The 15,335-nt window shown below is 38.5% G+C and overlaps 1 protein-coding gene across 4 annotated transcripts in view; it reads right to left on the reverse strand.

Moving 5' to 3' along the window:
- Positions 1 to 15,335, reverse strand: part of MYO1B (myosin IB) — a gene marked incomplete at both ends in the record, with an annotated part of 100,174 nt that continues 84,839 nt past the window's right edge. For 2 of the 4 annotated variants that reach the window (XM_080621398.1, XM_080621396.1), the window contains 8 exons: positions 1 to 124; positions 2,603 to 2,730; positions 3,661 to 3,813; positions 5,326 to 5,458; positions 8,422 to 8,528; positions 9,457 to 9,591; positions 9,997 to 10,071; positions 13,204 to 13,290. In XM_080621398.1, the coding sequence (XP_080477524.1) occupies positions 1 to 124; positions 2,603 to 2,730; positions 3,661 to 3,813; positions 5,326 to 5,458; positions 8,422 to 8,528; positions 9,457 to 9,591; positions 9,997 to 10,071; positions 13,204 to 13,290 (942 nt within the window). The remainder of the gene's footprint in view (positions 125 to 2,602; positions 2,731 to 3,660; positions 3,814 to 5,325; positions 5,459 to 8,421; positions 8,529 to 9,456; positions 9,592 to 9,996; positions 10,072 to 13,203; positions 13,291 to 15,335) is intronic. The other 2 variants (XM_080621399.1, XM_080621397.1) reach the window with 1 other exon arrangement.

Here is a 15,335-nt window from a genome sequence, read left to right on the forward strand (position 1 = left end):
TTAAGGGACAGCCACTTCAAGAAGCCGATTGTTTTTTCGCTTGCAAGTTGGGATGTTGCCATTTTTCTGGCTGCCTTGTATGAACTTCACACACACTTTGTCTTGTCTGAACTGGACCAGGAACCTAGGAGAGGGAATAAGATACGTTTTCATTAAAGGTGGAAAAAACCCTTATAAATAGGAGAAGTCTTTTCCTGTTGGTTCAGAGCATCGCTCCAAAGATGTCATTTTCAGGTCTGCGTTAATAAATAAGAGTTGGGGAATAAAAGAAGTGCTATATGTTATGGTATGGCTTGAACCTCCTTTACGTAGTATACCTTAGTTATTGGCTTTTGCCTGTAACTGTGGACCTTGCACAACAGTTAGTTTGCTATTCCTTCAGAAAGAAGGCAGTTTAAAACAGAATTTCTAAGGTACCAGAAATGCAGCAAAGACTATTTCCAACTGCTTCACCGTCACCCAAAGGGACTTTTCTTTTTCCACAGAAAGAAGCTAAGTACCTCTATAGCAACACTGGGAGCACTCCTCCTGTTTTGTGCTTAATTTATTACGTAGCTGGTATTTTAGCAGCTCTCCTATTTGTAATTTACAGCCCCCTGCTCAGCAACCGGCAAAATACACTTCCTTCCCAGCAATGTCCAAATTGAGGCATTTCCTACTGTCTAGGATAAGTTAGTTTGGATTTGAATCTTCACTTTTTTTTTTACTGGGAGAGAAATTTCATTGAATGTGGAGAATGGCTTAAAAAATTGTTTAAACTCCCCCATGAGGCCCCTGTGACGTCTCACACCACTCACTGATCTGGATAGAGAGATTTAAAGCAACGAACAGGGCAGCGCTGCCCCTCAGCTCACATGCAGTGGTTGCTGACCTAAAAAGTCCTTTGTAACACAGCAGATTTTTCCCTTTTAGCATCCTTAAAAAGTCCTCCAGCAGAGGCCAAAAACTTCAAAGAATGTGTTCTGCAGCCGGAAATCACAAATCAAGCTGATGGCAGAGCTCGGGGGAGGAAGTGGCCTCTGCTGTGCTGAGCTGCCCTTCGGTCCTGCTTTCCTGCTGCACAGCTCAGACACTCAAAGATTAACTTGTTCGCAGCCATGCAAGCATCCGGAAAACATAAGTAGGTCTTACGGCCAGCATCTTGTCGCCAGTGCTGCGTTTTCCTAGACCCATTGTGCCAGCATTATATATATAAATGGTATGCCTCTTACTAGACATACCCTAACCCAACAGCATTTTTGGTTCTATCAGCTCTCTCCCCAAAAACTAGTGTAGATTTGTCAAGATAAGGCCACATTTTCTCCTCTGTCCCTAGCTGTGCTTGTATCTAAACTCTAGCAGAGAGAAAAAGAGTACTGTTTCACCAGTAACAGAGATGGAACTGTGGTCTGGATAAACTCAACAGCAACACACACTTGAATGTTTTTAATCTGCAAGACAAGAGACGAAACCACATCCCAAAATGCAAGACTCCCAGAAAGCAGACTGTTTTCCAGACCTAAGGCAGTCAAGTCTAGACTAGCACAGTGCATGCTTAAACTTTGTTCTAGTAGTTTATTCCTTTGTAGCCATCATTAAACTAGAAACTTCCTGGAGACGGCCACGCTCCTTTAGATGTTAAAAGCACACACACTCGAGCAAATTAAATCACATCTGGTGACAGCACAAAGGAGAATGGCAGATGTCATTTTCAAGGAAAGAGCAAAATTAGCCTTTAAATAAAACCTCAGATCTGAACAGACACAAACTGTACTCGCCATCACGACTCTAGAATGCAAGCAGTGCGGTGCAGCCAGAGAAAAGGTTCAGTTTTTTCCTACAGAAATCTTATTTCACTATTGTTAAAGTGTTCCAAATTTTCTTCTTTATTCATAATGGATAAAGCCACCAAATCAACACTGCTGAAACCAGGGGGCACTTCACACAACAAAGGGAGCACATAAGAGTAGTGGACTGAGTGAGGTACTCCTACTCAGCAGGAGTCACACACGCACGAGCATTTTTATTCCATAGCTATAAACACTGCAAGTGCAGTCTTTATTAAGGTCAGAATATGAAACTGCACCAAGCAGAAAGAAATACCAATTTGAGATGCAACCTTTTTATCAAAGCCTTTTAACAGCCAAAAACCCAAACCAACAATAGGCGGTTCAAACACCATCAGCAGGAATTTTAAGAACACCATTTTCACCTTCACAAAAGATTAAGGTAGAGCTTTATAGACCTACGTTACCACCATCATTACGTGTGTTTGGGGAGGAGCTTTTCATTCTGTTTATGTTGATTTCACTGAACTTGGCACCTAATGTCCATTCTAATCAATGAACACCTCATAGAAATACGAAATTTTCAGTCACACAAAACGCTTATCTCAAATGCAATTCTGCTTCATAGCCCTATTCAAAACTACCTTAAGAAAAGTGCATTTTCTCTAAGGGCTTTAAAGGAAATGAGTACACATTGAAAATGGATCCTTATTTACAAGAATTCTGTCAAGAGAAAAGAACTGTAAGTTACATGACAGCGTTTTGTTTTTCTAACATTAGATACTTGACTTTTTAGCGTGCTTGCAAATGTACTTTAAAGCAAACAAGAAACATACTCATCAGATATCTCAATGTTGAGCTTCTGCTTGGTTTGGCTGAGAGTAGTGCGGTAAAGTTTAGTGGCCATTTCAATAAGGTGATCACTGCTTAGCAGGAAATCTCCTTTACCAGCTGCTTCTGAACCCTGAAACAGAAAAGGGAAGTAGTTAGAACTACCAAAATCTAGAACATGGAAAATGTTAAATGCCAGCCAACCAGGAGGTTTTACAAGGACTATTCTCTCCACAGTGCAATGAAGCAACCGCCTCTTGCCTTGTAAATTAAAGAGAGACGCAGTGCAGTGTATAGGATCAAAACGCAAGTCACTCTCAAATAAACCACTAACCTGTTGAGGAAGTTAAAAACCCCTTCTGACCCTAAAGGAGGGTCGCCATCATTTGTCCTACAAACCTGTAGTGTTCCTGTACCCCTCTTCTGCTTACACCCCAGCAAGCCCACGGTATTTTCAGAAAGGAACAGAAAGCAACTACCAACACCAGTATTAGGATGAAGTCAGTCAGTATGAAAAGACATTACATACGATGTTCTTCAAATCCATTTAAGCTACAATACAAATGCCAGCTTAATGATTTTAGCAGAGCAATGCTGACAGTGCAGTGAAGCAAATATAGCACTGAACTAAGTTCCTTAGAACTGAGTAACTGAATTAGCTGTGCCATAACATGGATTTCTTGGCATCCCATAAAGAAAGAGAGAGATTCTGCCAATGTGTCAGGAAGAATTATATGAGCAGCTAAAAAGGAAAACACTGACACAAAGAATCTGAGCCAGATTAAAGGCCCGTATTACCAATGGAAAACTCCAATCCTGAAGAGGCTACAGTGAAATATGAAGTCTGATTTTCACAAGTAAATGATCACTCATGATGTAGTAGCTGTTCTCATTTGGCTTCAGTAGTTTTACATCAAAGATTTTGCAGATATGCCAAATTCAATGAATTTCTAAGCCCGCAGGCTAACCACTAAAATTAAACAATAGAAGGCAATTGATAAACATATTTTACACCACTGCATGTAAACCGGTCATATGATTGTATTATAAAGTTGTAACCAACCTCCTTGAGGTGCACTGCAAAGAAGCCATCATTTTGGGAGCTCATGGACACCTTGGTAACATCTCCCAGTGGAACCTCTGACTTGATATTCCCAGATTTCTGATCCGCAAGAAGAACGTTATTTTTGGTTAATAAGAAAATTCTGGATGTAGCCTGTGAAAATACAAAAATGCAAACCCTTACTTACACAGAGAGAGAACTAGTCCTTATTGAGCTAAGACTATAAGCAGTTCACAGTGTTAATAAGCTTGGCCTACATTAATAAATACGAACATTTGATGTTCAGTAAAAGCTGCAGATGAGTTAAAATCAGGTCCAACTTACTGATGCGTCTAATTATAGATTGAGAAGCTTAGCTCATTTTGGCACCTATGCTTGCTATAAAGAGTTCCTTTAATTTCTAGCTTATAGTTATAGAATTCAGAAACTGAAACTCAGAAACTATGTAAATATGTAAAAAGAGGATAACCTCATTTCTCATGCTCTGTCGATCACCAAGAAAGCCAATTGTACCATTTCAGTGATAGATAATTCAAGACTAAGCCTCACTATTTACTGTTATTCACCAAAACTCTGCTGCAGAACACAAATGATGTAGGCATTTTCAATGTTATGATCTCCTCCCTTTATCTATTGGAATTATTCTTTAGGAGGATAATCATTCATATTTTCAAACAACAAATGTTTGTAAAGCATGAATGTGAATTCTTAAATTTATCTCAGAAAGTATAAGAAAGAGAAAAGAGAACATGGCTTTTTCTCCTATAAAACTTTAAATAATAAAATCTTAATTATTTATACTAAGAAGTAGCTGTCTTAAACACAGAGAACCACAGCTCATTACTACTGTTATTGTTTTTTAATCTTGAATGTCGTAGCCTATGCAAGTACAGGAAAGATACTGTCTTCACTTAATTAGTTTCTTCTAAACCGGAAAATTAACTTGGCATCAACAACAGACAACCTAATTTCACTCCTACAAAAGCATATGACATCTACATCTGAGAAGTTGATATCTACTACTTCTAATATTTAGACAGATATAGGGAAAACAATTACATTTACTCAAGAAGGATAATACTTCCAGTTTTAATAAGTGTAATTTAAATGCAAAACAAGTCTTTTGTTGGCAAAATAAAACAGTACCCAGCATATTTAACAGCTTTATTCAAATGATACAAGAAACTTGCCTCTTCATTCCAAAAAGCTTTCGTTATCAATCAGAAGACAGGCAAAGCTGGCAGAGCATGCCACTCACAAGTTTAAAACCTAATAGGATGTGATAATCAGGAGCTTGAATGACAGCGTGAACTTTGAAAAGTTACATTTTCTAAATACTTGAACAAGAACAATATTCTCTAAATATTTACTTTCTTCAATTGGTAAATAGAAGAGCCAGGTCTGTGAATTGGTCCAGCCTGTTTCCAGTTGAGGAGATGCCTTTTCTGTTTGGAAAAGTCACTGAAAACTACAAACCCAAACAGGATTTTAGTAATATTTACATAAATTTGAGACCTAAATCCAACGTTTCCAATCTTGCCCTTAGAAAAAGGCATTTAAAAAAAAATCCTCAGGCTATTACACGACAGAAACAAAGTCTCCATCTTAGTTCATTTATAACAAAAATGATCTACTCTTCCGGATAAAGCAGTTCAATTTTATTACCTTCCCATTAGCTCTATTGATCTTATTCACAACTTCTGCAATGATGATCTTCTCATCCACAGCATCTTTAAGTTTTTTGTACTTGGGGTTCTTGCTGATTTCCAAGTAAGCTCCTTGGAACGGCTGCCCAACACTGCCCAACAAAAAAAGACATGGGAAACATGAGTTAAATATGAATCTCAAGGAAGAAGGAAACCTTATTAAACCATCATGCTCTGCTTCAGGCTTCGTGGACCCAGGAGACACACCAAATACCATTTTCCATGACTCTATACTGTTGGAAGCTCACTTAAGCTGTGATACGCTCTCTGCCAGGGAACATAATTTGCTTCATCAGTTTTAGCAAACGAATACTGTGAGCAACCCAGAAACCTCTACTCACAATTTCTACCCGTTTTAAACAGCAGTGCAAAATAATTTGCTACTGTCTAACAGAGTAATTAGAAGAATACATAACTGAATGCAAACAGAGCTTTTAACATGGTGCTCATTTCTGCAGTGTAATTGTCCTCCATCCTGCTGAGAAGCTGAGAACTGCAGTGCCCTGCTCAGCCCCAAGACTCCAGTTCAGTTCCACTGCTCACTCAATGAAGTGGTGCTGGCATTAATTTGTGCCGTGCAGTCATCCTATATCAGCTGAAAATGACTTGGGAATTGCTACAGCGTAGTGTGGATATATCTCCCAGCACATTATCCCAGGGGACAAGAGAACAGAGGAGGTGGAGGGGTAAGAAACAGTATGTGTATTGGACACAGAATCCTGCATATATTTACAGCACAGTGATAGTGAATGAAGAGAAATTTATCACCAGAGACAGTAATAGGATTTTTTTTTTGCCTTTGCTTTAGAAACATTTTCCAACCAAATGGGCCAGATTGTTACAGGTGTAAGACAGAAATACATCCTTGCATATGCAATCAATTTTGATTTTAAACACCCAATCACTGTCTCTGTGAAAACAGGACTGACACTTTTGCCCCTTCACAATACTTCAGAGTGACAGACAAGAACTTGCCTTCAAAATCTGTTTGTTAAATGTGTATTAGCTCTTTGTCAGGACTCGCTGCACCTGCAAATCACCTCACCTTTATCCATCTCAGGGTTACTCAGTAAGAGCTTTGCTATCATTTGAGAACTGACTGCAGTTGCTGCTTGCTTTGTTTGGAAGTCACTTTAACTAATCACTTTGATTAAATTACAATCAAAGGACTAAATGCAAAGTGCTTTGACTGTAATTTAATCAAAATTACTCCAGATTGTAATTTAATCAAAAAGATCCACAACCAGAGCCCAAGAGGAACCAATATATTATGTGTAATAGCACTACCTTTGTAATTGCATCTCTGGCACGCAGCAAGATGGGAGAGAAAACAAATGCTACTGGTATTTTAGTACTCATAAAAAGTCCCTTTCTGTTCTTAAATAATTATATTATACACAAAAATTATCCCCATCCTATGAATCATTATCATACTAACTACTCAGAAACTTTATACACTAATTTCCTCCACCCTTAGGCTGATAAAAAGCTCCAACAAGAGCTAATCAGCTCTGAATAAAAGGCAAAAAGAGATGGAAATGTTTCTAAACTAGTGCAGGGTGGGGAAAGCATTCTAACTTTCTACCACATTGGAACTTTAGGGTTTTTTTGGTTTTATTAATTAGCATTATGAAACCACAGCCACCAAAACAGTAGATTCCCTGTGGACTTTGTCCCTAATCAAACTACGATGATTCACAAGCTAAAACTCAAATGAATCAACAGTTACTATCATATATACCACTTAGGCATGTCTTGGATAAAAGGATCTCAGATATATGGTTTGTTTTATAATACTTCATTGCTTGGTCTTGGTGTAAAAGGTACCAAATTCCTTCCTTCCCAAGGAGCTCTATGTGATCAGATCTACACTGACTCAAAGCAAAAAAAAACCTTGCTCCTAGAAAAGTCCAAAGGCAGCATCTTTCTCTTTTCCCAGCAGCATAAAAAGACATCCCAAAAGAAATAAGGAGCAAACCACAAGCTAACATATACAGCCATTAAATAAGTTGTCTACTGAAAGGAAGAAAGAGAAACATACACTGAGCCTGTAAGAGGAAAAAAGGAAATGTCTCAGTTACACAAACCAAACCCAATAAATTACAGACACACAACTAAGCAGAGCTTGTCCATGCATGGAACTGCTCTCATCAATGCGTGCAGATTCCTGATCCTCCCTCTACTGAACCTTGCTTCTCACGTTACAATGCCTTGTTCCTGCTCAGCTCAAACTATTGATTCGGAAAGAAAACTCTCCTGAGATGGATAAGACCTTTGTTTAAGAAAAACACAATTCCTATGCTCATATATTTGTCAGTTTTATTGATGCAAAAGAAGTACATTCCTTATGTAACATCAGATACTACTGCACTTTGAGTAATGTTGGCTCTGCAGATTGCAATGATAAGAATTTATCAGTTTTTAAGAGCTCAGTAATCTGAGAAACCAAAAAACTTATTTGCAAGGATTTCACATTTTTAAAAAGCCCCCTTTAAATTTTTAAGCACTTGAAATATATATATTTTTAAGTATCCTTTTAAAGAGATACATACCAATGATCTAACTCTTAAATTACCTAGTCTTCACATTAGAGCATTATGGTGAATGTACTGAGTTTGAACTTAAGAGAATTCCCTGGCACACCTCATCTGGGAGTGACATGGTCACTTACAGCCTTCCCGTTCACTCTACATCTATTGGTTGCAGGAACCAGCATGATGGAAACTAGGGGAAAGGGTGAGAGTTATTCCCTTCTGCAAGTTCTCCAAGCTTTTACGATGTGAAGAGGTTATGGAGGGTTAGAACAACAGAACATCATGGCTTCTGGACAGAAGTGCTCAGTATCACAGGATTAGTGGGCTGCAACAGCATCTGTGTTAGAAGCAAACTGAGGTCAATTTGCAGGATTGTAAAGTAAAATGATGGAGGGACAACATCAAACAAGGAAAATGCACTTTCCTGCTTAAAATAAAAAGCAAAATCTTGCTTGGTTTCCTAAATCTATGTATGGATAGTGACTTTATTGTACACTAGAAGCAGCAGAATAAGTCATTACCTGGCTGGATATAAAGCCTTCTTGTCCTTGAAAAGTTCACTTGCTTCCAGTTTTTCTTCATATATAAGCTTCTGCTGATCTGTGAACTGGTCTCTGTACTTTTTACACTACAAAACACGATATATTAAACAAAACAAAAGATTATCCTTCCTAATCTGATCTGAAGCAGCAGCACCATAGACTCATGTTTGCTTATTGCTCAAGATGCACATTCCTTGTATAGTTCTGAAGTGACTCAGCTCCATCCTACATGCCACTGTAGCACAGTAACAGGCAACAGAGGTGGTTTTCTCCTCACCCATTCTAGATAGTTCTGAATTACACCAAAACCAGTATCTAAACCGTATCAATTTATGCATGTTGCATTTGAACACAAGCTTAATACATCAGATACCAGTCACTGGAAGACTGTGCTAAAAGGGTTCACAGAAACATATATATATATATATGTGTGTGTGTATATATATAGTTCCACCATTGTGGAAGTTTATGTAAGAAAGAACAAAACACAGCTGAGAGAATGAATTTTGCAGGCCCAGGAAGAAAAGCTGTTCCTTGACAATTCACAGAAAACACAGCCCACAGGACCAGTAAAACGAATCATCGGCACTTCCACAGATTCTCGCCGTTCTCTCTATCCAAAGAGCCAAACCAAATCTCAGCTAACCACAGTTCTTCAGCAAAAAATTCCACCCAGTACTTCCAGTGCTGGCCTGAGAGCTAGTCCCAGTCCTGGCCACAGTCACAAGTGTTATAAGCTACCAATTAACAGGCAAGGGGCATACTATTTTACTGTTATGTTAAAAGCTGATGGCAGGGAGCAATCCTCCCTCCTCAGCCCCAGAAAGGAGTAGGCAGGATAGTTATACCCCTTGCAGGCCAAAGATAATGATCAAAACCCATACACCTTCCAAAGAAATAAAATCATCCTGGTTGGAACAGGAAGGAATACATCCCAAAACCAGGCCCTTCACGAACAAAACTATTGAAAATCATGATGAAGTTCTGCGTAGACTGGACCAGGATGTATCCTACCCTCCACAAATGGAAAATCCTCTTTAGCTCCTTGTGAGTTGAATCCAAGAAAAGGTAAGGCCTTGCTGGCCAGTTCTTATCTACTGGTGATAAAGAAGGCATCTTACTCTTCATTTCCAGGAAGTATTTTTGCATCTGTGACAAAATTAAAGCAAGATGTTTTAATAATGTTCAAATACCAGAGTTACTGAAATAAGCAAGGAAAAGCAGATGCTCTGTGATTAAAAGCACAGCTACCAAACTGCAGCTCTCAGCTTTCATAAACCTGGATATGGATTTAAGAAGCCAGATATACTGAGAACTGCAGATTTAGATACCAAAGAAGTGTGGCAAACGCTTAGTTAGTACCATTCCCGTAACTTCAAAACTACCACTATCCTTTCCTTACAACAGCTGACTATTTGTCAATTTTCCATATGCTTAGCTTAGATATTTCCTTACAAAGACTATTAAGGCCATAACACAGCTGTTACTTTTGCTAACAAACAAAAACTTTAAAACACAGAAAATGCAATGTGCTTTGTGTGGATATATACATACAAGTCTCTGAAGGGTAAATTCATAGATTTTTCTTCCAGCATTGGCTCTGAAGAATTTCCTGTACTCCCTACGGACCTGAAAAATTAAACAAACCCTTAAGGTGAACACAACACATGAATTCGTTTGTACGGGTACTGTACTATAAAGTTCTATGGCAGAAGATACTAAAAAGGCACATAAACATGCAAAGTGTTCCCTGAAATAGGAACAATGCCTGGGTACACTCAAAATATATGAACCAGACCATGGATGAAGTGGTCAGAAAGTCACCTCGGCTGAGCACAGTCATTTGCAAATTTAACAGAGAATGTGAAATGCTTTCCTCTGAAAAGGTAACCTATTAAAATATTGTTGAATTCACAGCATGAATTATTTTCATAGGCTTTTGCATGAAGTTGGATTGGCTCAAGTGAGATATCATCAGTGCTAGATATTTCATTGTGTCTGAAGTGACGCTGAGCTGATGTTAATGGCATAATTGCCTGATTAAATATTTCTGATTTTTCTCCTTTGAGATTCTTAATCCACAGAGTTTCTATAATAAAAACGGGTGGGTTATTTTTCCAGAGCAGACTTATGCATGAAAAAACTCTCTTCACACAAGCAGTCTTTGTTCCAAAAGGAAAATAAGATTTTGGTGCCAGGTAAGAGCAAAGAATCAACACAAAGGTTCCTTGATATCAGCAAGCTTGATATTTAACTACTGAAATTTACTTAGAACAAGGAATCACTGAGAACCATTTTGCAGGTGACACCCATTTTTAATACATGCTGGTAAATCCAAGCTTCAGAACACTTGGTTTGGCCTTCATATTCCTAAGAATGCTATTGAGCAGAGTACCTATATTCCTCCCTGCAGAAAACGCAATCTGAGCACAACCGGTTTGCAGTTTTATGTGGAGCCCAAGCTCACATAAAGTCAGCTGAAACATCCCCCAGCTTTTCCCAAACTCTGGCACAGCAGCAACACGCCTGTTACAGGTTTAGAGCAAAAACCAGGGAAAACATCGCCGCTTTACTTCATTTGCCCCACAGCAAATTTAGTGGTTTTAGCTACTCGCCGGGTGCTGCCGAGTTCACTGTAACCAGAAAATAAAGGGAAACCCATAGAAGAAAAACCCACATCAACTTGTAAGAAAAAATTTGCTTGGCTTACCCTGGCACACCTTCTGCCCCACACTGAGTGTCATGCATTTTAAGGTAAGCCAGCATTTTGGAAGCAAGAATCTGTCACCGTTCTGGGATTAACACCCCGCCACCACCTCGATAAATGGATTTTGCTTAATTACACATTAAAATGCACCAACACGACTGGCAGCATTCAGCTGTCATCATTCTATGCAAATACAGCACATAATTTTTTCCTCCTCACTTTGTGAGAAAAAATTATTAGAGTTCTTATTCACTGATTTTCTGTAAGGTTTAGTGCTCTATAATTAGCGTACATCCTTTACTACTTATTCAGGGATGGAAATTAACACACTTAAAGCCACTCCAACCGCAATCATCCCAAATCTCACCGTGTTCTCATAGACTCTCTTTAATGATGTTGCTTTATGTTATTCTTCGTGAGCTGCAAAGTGTGCAAATTAGTTTGGAACAAAGGGACTAATCTACACCCACATGTCCTATTTGCGCTGCAGGGAAGCTGCAAAGCAAGCACTGAAAAATGCAAGCCGTTCCAGCAAAGCCTAAATCTGGGAAGTACCACAAGTGCTATTAAAATACATTTATCATACCATTAAAAAAAACCCCAGCCCTCAAGAATTAATAGTTTAATCTTGATCACTTGTATCAACTTTAAATCTTCAGTTCCATATGTCATGGTTGAAAATACTTTGCCATCAAATAAGAACTGCCTGTGGCAACAGTGATATATTGTAATTACAGACTATGTACTCATTCAGAAAAATCTGTGTATTTTAGGTGAGATGGTAATGCTGCTTACACTATTAAAGAATACATTGAAAAACCACACCACAGACAGGCAAAAACATATTTCTGCTGTAATGTGCCTTAAAGGTTTTGGATTCATCAGTTTTCATTTAAATGCTGCTGTTTGATATGAAACAGCCTCTGAGTTCTCAGCAGGGACATATTCTTGTTTTAGAATCATAAAACCAGACCCACTTTGGCAGAAGTACCTACAGTGTGATTCTGATCTGTAGAATGACTTCTTAAAATGGCTCCTTTGTATTTCCAGCTCTGGCTTCCATGTATGTATTGTAATGGATGTTTTTATATACATAATATACATATATATAATTGCTTTGCAATTATTTTTCCCATTCCAGCATTGCTAGAGTAAGTATGAGAATATGAGAGCTGGACTTTGCATTATCAAATAAATTATTCCCTTTTATGTTCCTGAAAGTCTACAATATCCATAATTAGCAAAAGTGACACCTGGACAATCAAAACTGATTTAGGTTTCCGCAGTTCTTCAAGACTGCATCTGTCAAACTATGCTTGAAAACTGTACGATGTAAATCATCTGGGTGCAGACCTGAAACATCTCAAGATGCCATTTTCATAGTCTATTTACAGACCAGAACTACACTTTTCCAGATTACAAATGTGTTTTCTTTTGCCAACCAGTCCTCGAAAGCAAGGGATAAAAAACAAAAGACTCTCAAACATCTCAGTTTTTCTGGGAATTCACGGCTGCCATAAGCCATAGGTAACCGCATGCAATGCCATGCCCTAAAAACGATGATGGAAGCAACAGGACATTATCAATTGCTTTACACCATGCCCTTGACACTGGGGTCAGGGGTCTAACATGAGCAGCAGTGAGAGTCAGACAGCTCCACCTTACTTCTCATTCAAACAAGCAGAGGTCACAATAAGAAAATACATCCTTGTAATCTTTCTGCACAGGATCTTTGCCAACGTAGGTCAGGTTTATAAGTTAACAGCCGTGACAGAGTCCCTTTAATCTGCCATTTGTCTTTCACTTGAAAGCTGAAATTCCTGATTCTAAATTGAATTTCTGATTCGAAAAACCAGATGCCCAAATACTGCTGTAAATGAGGCATTTTCAGCTTATGGATTTTCGGTACAGTCCATGACAAAATTAAACAATGCCATTCTGTGTAAAAACCATCCCTATGAGTGAGCCCACATAACTGCTTGTTTATTAAGTGTTAGTAAGGTGCCACGCTTTATTGAGTTCAAGTTGACAGATGGGAGTGTTTGAGAAAGTACCTTCAGTCCAAGCCAGTAAGCCCAAATGACTGCAACAGCATGCTTACGCCTAGCCTCCTCCTTCAAGCGTTTCAATTCCCTTCGAGCCTAAAAGGTTTAGATAGTGAACAAAAGAGACAGCCCGATGCAGATAGCAAAACCACCAGGAAAAGGCTTCTCCCAAATAGAACAGCCAACTTACAATCAAGGTATGGAAAGATGGAAGAACAGCGTTTAACCTTTAAAACCCAATGTGTCAGTGTGAATTGGTAGGAAGCCATACGGGAGGTCAAAAAAGCCTCCACTGCTGCTTAAGTGGCATGTATAGATAAGAATTTTGTCAGCTATTTGCTGAATTATTTGAATTTGAGTTATTTGCTATCAGCGTTTCCATCTTCTCTTCCATGCACACCTCGCAATCGGTGGCAAGTAGCTCTAACTTGATTCTAATAGAGACCTTTACCTGCAGTTGCGTGATCAAAATGATGTGTACAAGAATCAGGGTTTACTAAAATCTCCCTATCTGGTAACTTCCATTGGCAAGTGCCTGGGCAGCAAAGAATCAACTCTGAAACTATGTAGGTAATGATGAGTTACCAGTGCCCTACTGAAGGCTTTTATTCTGGAGGTGACTTTTTATTTTGATCTTTATGTAAAAAAAAAAGTGTCTCCAGCCTGGTAAATTATGTCTGTCTTTATGGAATGAAAGGGTAAACTTCTCCGAACCTAGTGCCTTCTGCATGTACAAAGAGATAGGCACCTACCTACATTTTATCAATCATTCCCATTTTAAGAAAGCAGTTTGCAAAGTATTCTAAACACAAAGGCATGTGTGGACAACTTAACAGAACCTCACATTTTAGGAGACACCAGTATATTTGTTATTCAGTTATCTGATGATGAAAGTCAATTAAAACAGAGAGCTCCAGTATTAGAGGATCAGTCAGAGCAGCTCTAGCCATGTATTTGCACTTGTCAAGTTCTGTGTTGTCAGACAGACTTGTGCAACAGCAGTTCCAGCCTGTGCCAGTTACCTTTCTCTGATGTAGCTAGGAAGGTTAATTGGTATTAGGTGTAGGCCAAAGAATATCATATCAAAGAACATATTTTCACTCATCTGCTTGGAACAGAAGCGCCTACTATACAGTACTGTAAAAACAAGGACTCTGCCAAGCAAAGTGTTTGTCTGTCTGTGAAAAGGAAGGAAACTGAGGACTTGAGGTCCACAGCTTTTTTGCTTGGTTGGTTGTATTTGTTTATTTATTTATTAATTTTTTTGGTAAATCAAGCAATCTCTGATGAAACCTTTCAGAAACTGTTGTTTAAAATATTCCCCTGGGAAAAGAGAAAACATCACACTGAGAGCAAGTTTTACCTCTTATCAGACACAGTAATTATTTTTCTAATCTTAATTCAGTGTAATTATTTAAGGAATATTTAAGGAATAAAGAAGCAATTTTTAATGTGAGCCAATTGATAAAAATAGCTACTAAAGCCTGTTTAAAATTATCCAGATCTACTAAATATTTCAATGAGAAGCTTTAACACAGTTAACACTATTGCATCCACTTCCCGGATGTGCCCTTTTTGATTCTAAAGAAAACCTTAAACCCATGAAAGTAAGTATCGCTTCTGCAGCACTGAGCAAATGCTTTTTGGTGAAAGGAACTCCGGTTAAAAGTAACGTAAATTATCAGTATACTGCATTTAAACAAACACAGTGGAAACGGCGTGTCTGTCCAATTACATAGCCACCTAATTACAAGCTAAACCTGAAAAGTTTCAGTCTTTCTGGTATGAGGGAAATTCTGCACGTTTGTTTGGATTCCCAGGGCTGCCATTTCATTAGAAATCTATTAGATTTATATCAAAATAGCAAAGGTCAAACTCAGATGTAACTTGAGCACATTTCTCCATCTAGCTGGCAAGGTGTCCTGACAACACCCCCCCCAACACCTCCCCTCCAACCTAAATAATAGCTGGAAAATGTTTTACGCTTCGTGTGTTTCCTGATTACAGTTTTCAACCAAATTATGAATTTATTAATCGAAACCATTGCATTTTTGACCGCTAGTGAACAGCATTTCAAATGTTCACATAACCCACAACTGCAGGCTGGGGATTAGCAAGACTCTTTCAGTGGGACTTTGCTT

This window comes from Psittacula echo (assembly GCF_963264785.1).
Source record: "Psittacula echo genome assembly, chromosome: 6".
NCBI classification, from domain to species: domain Eukaryota; kingdom Metazoa; phylum Chordata; class Aves; order Psittaciformes; family Psittacidae; genus Psittacula; species Psittacula echo.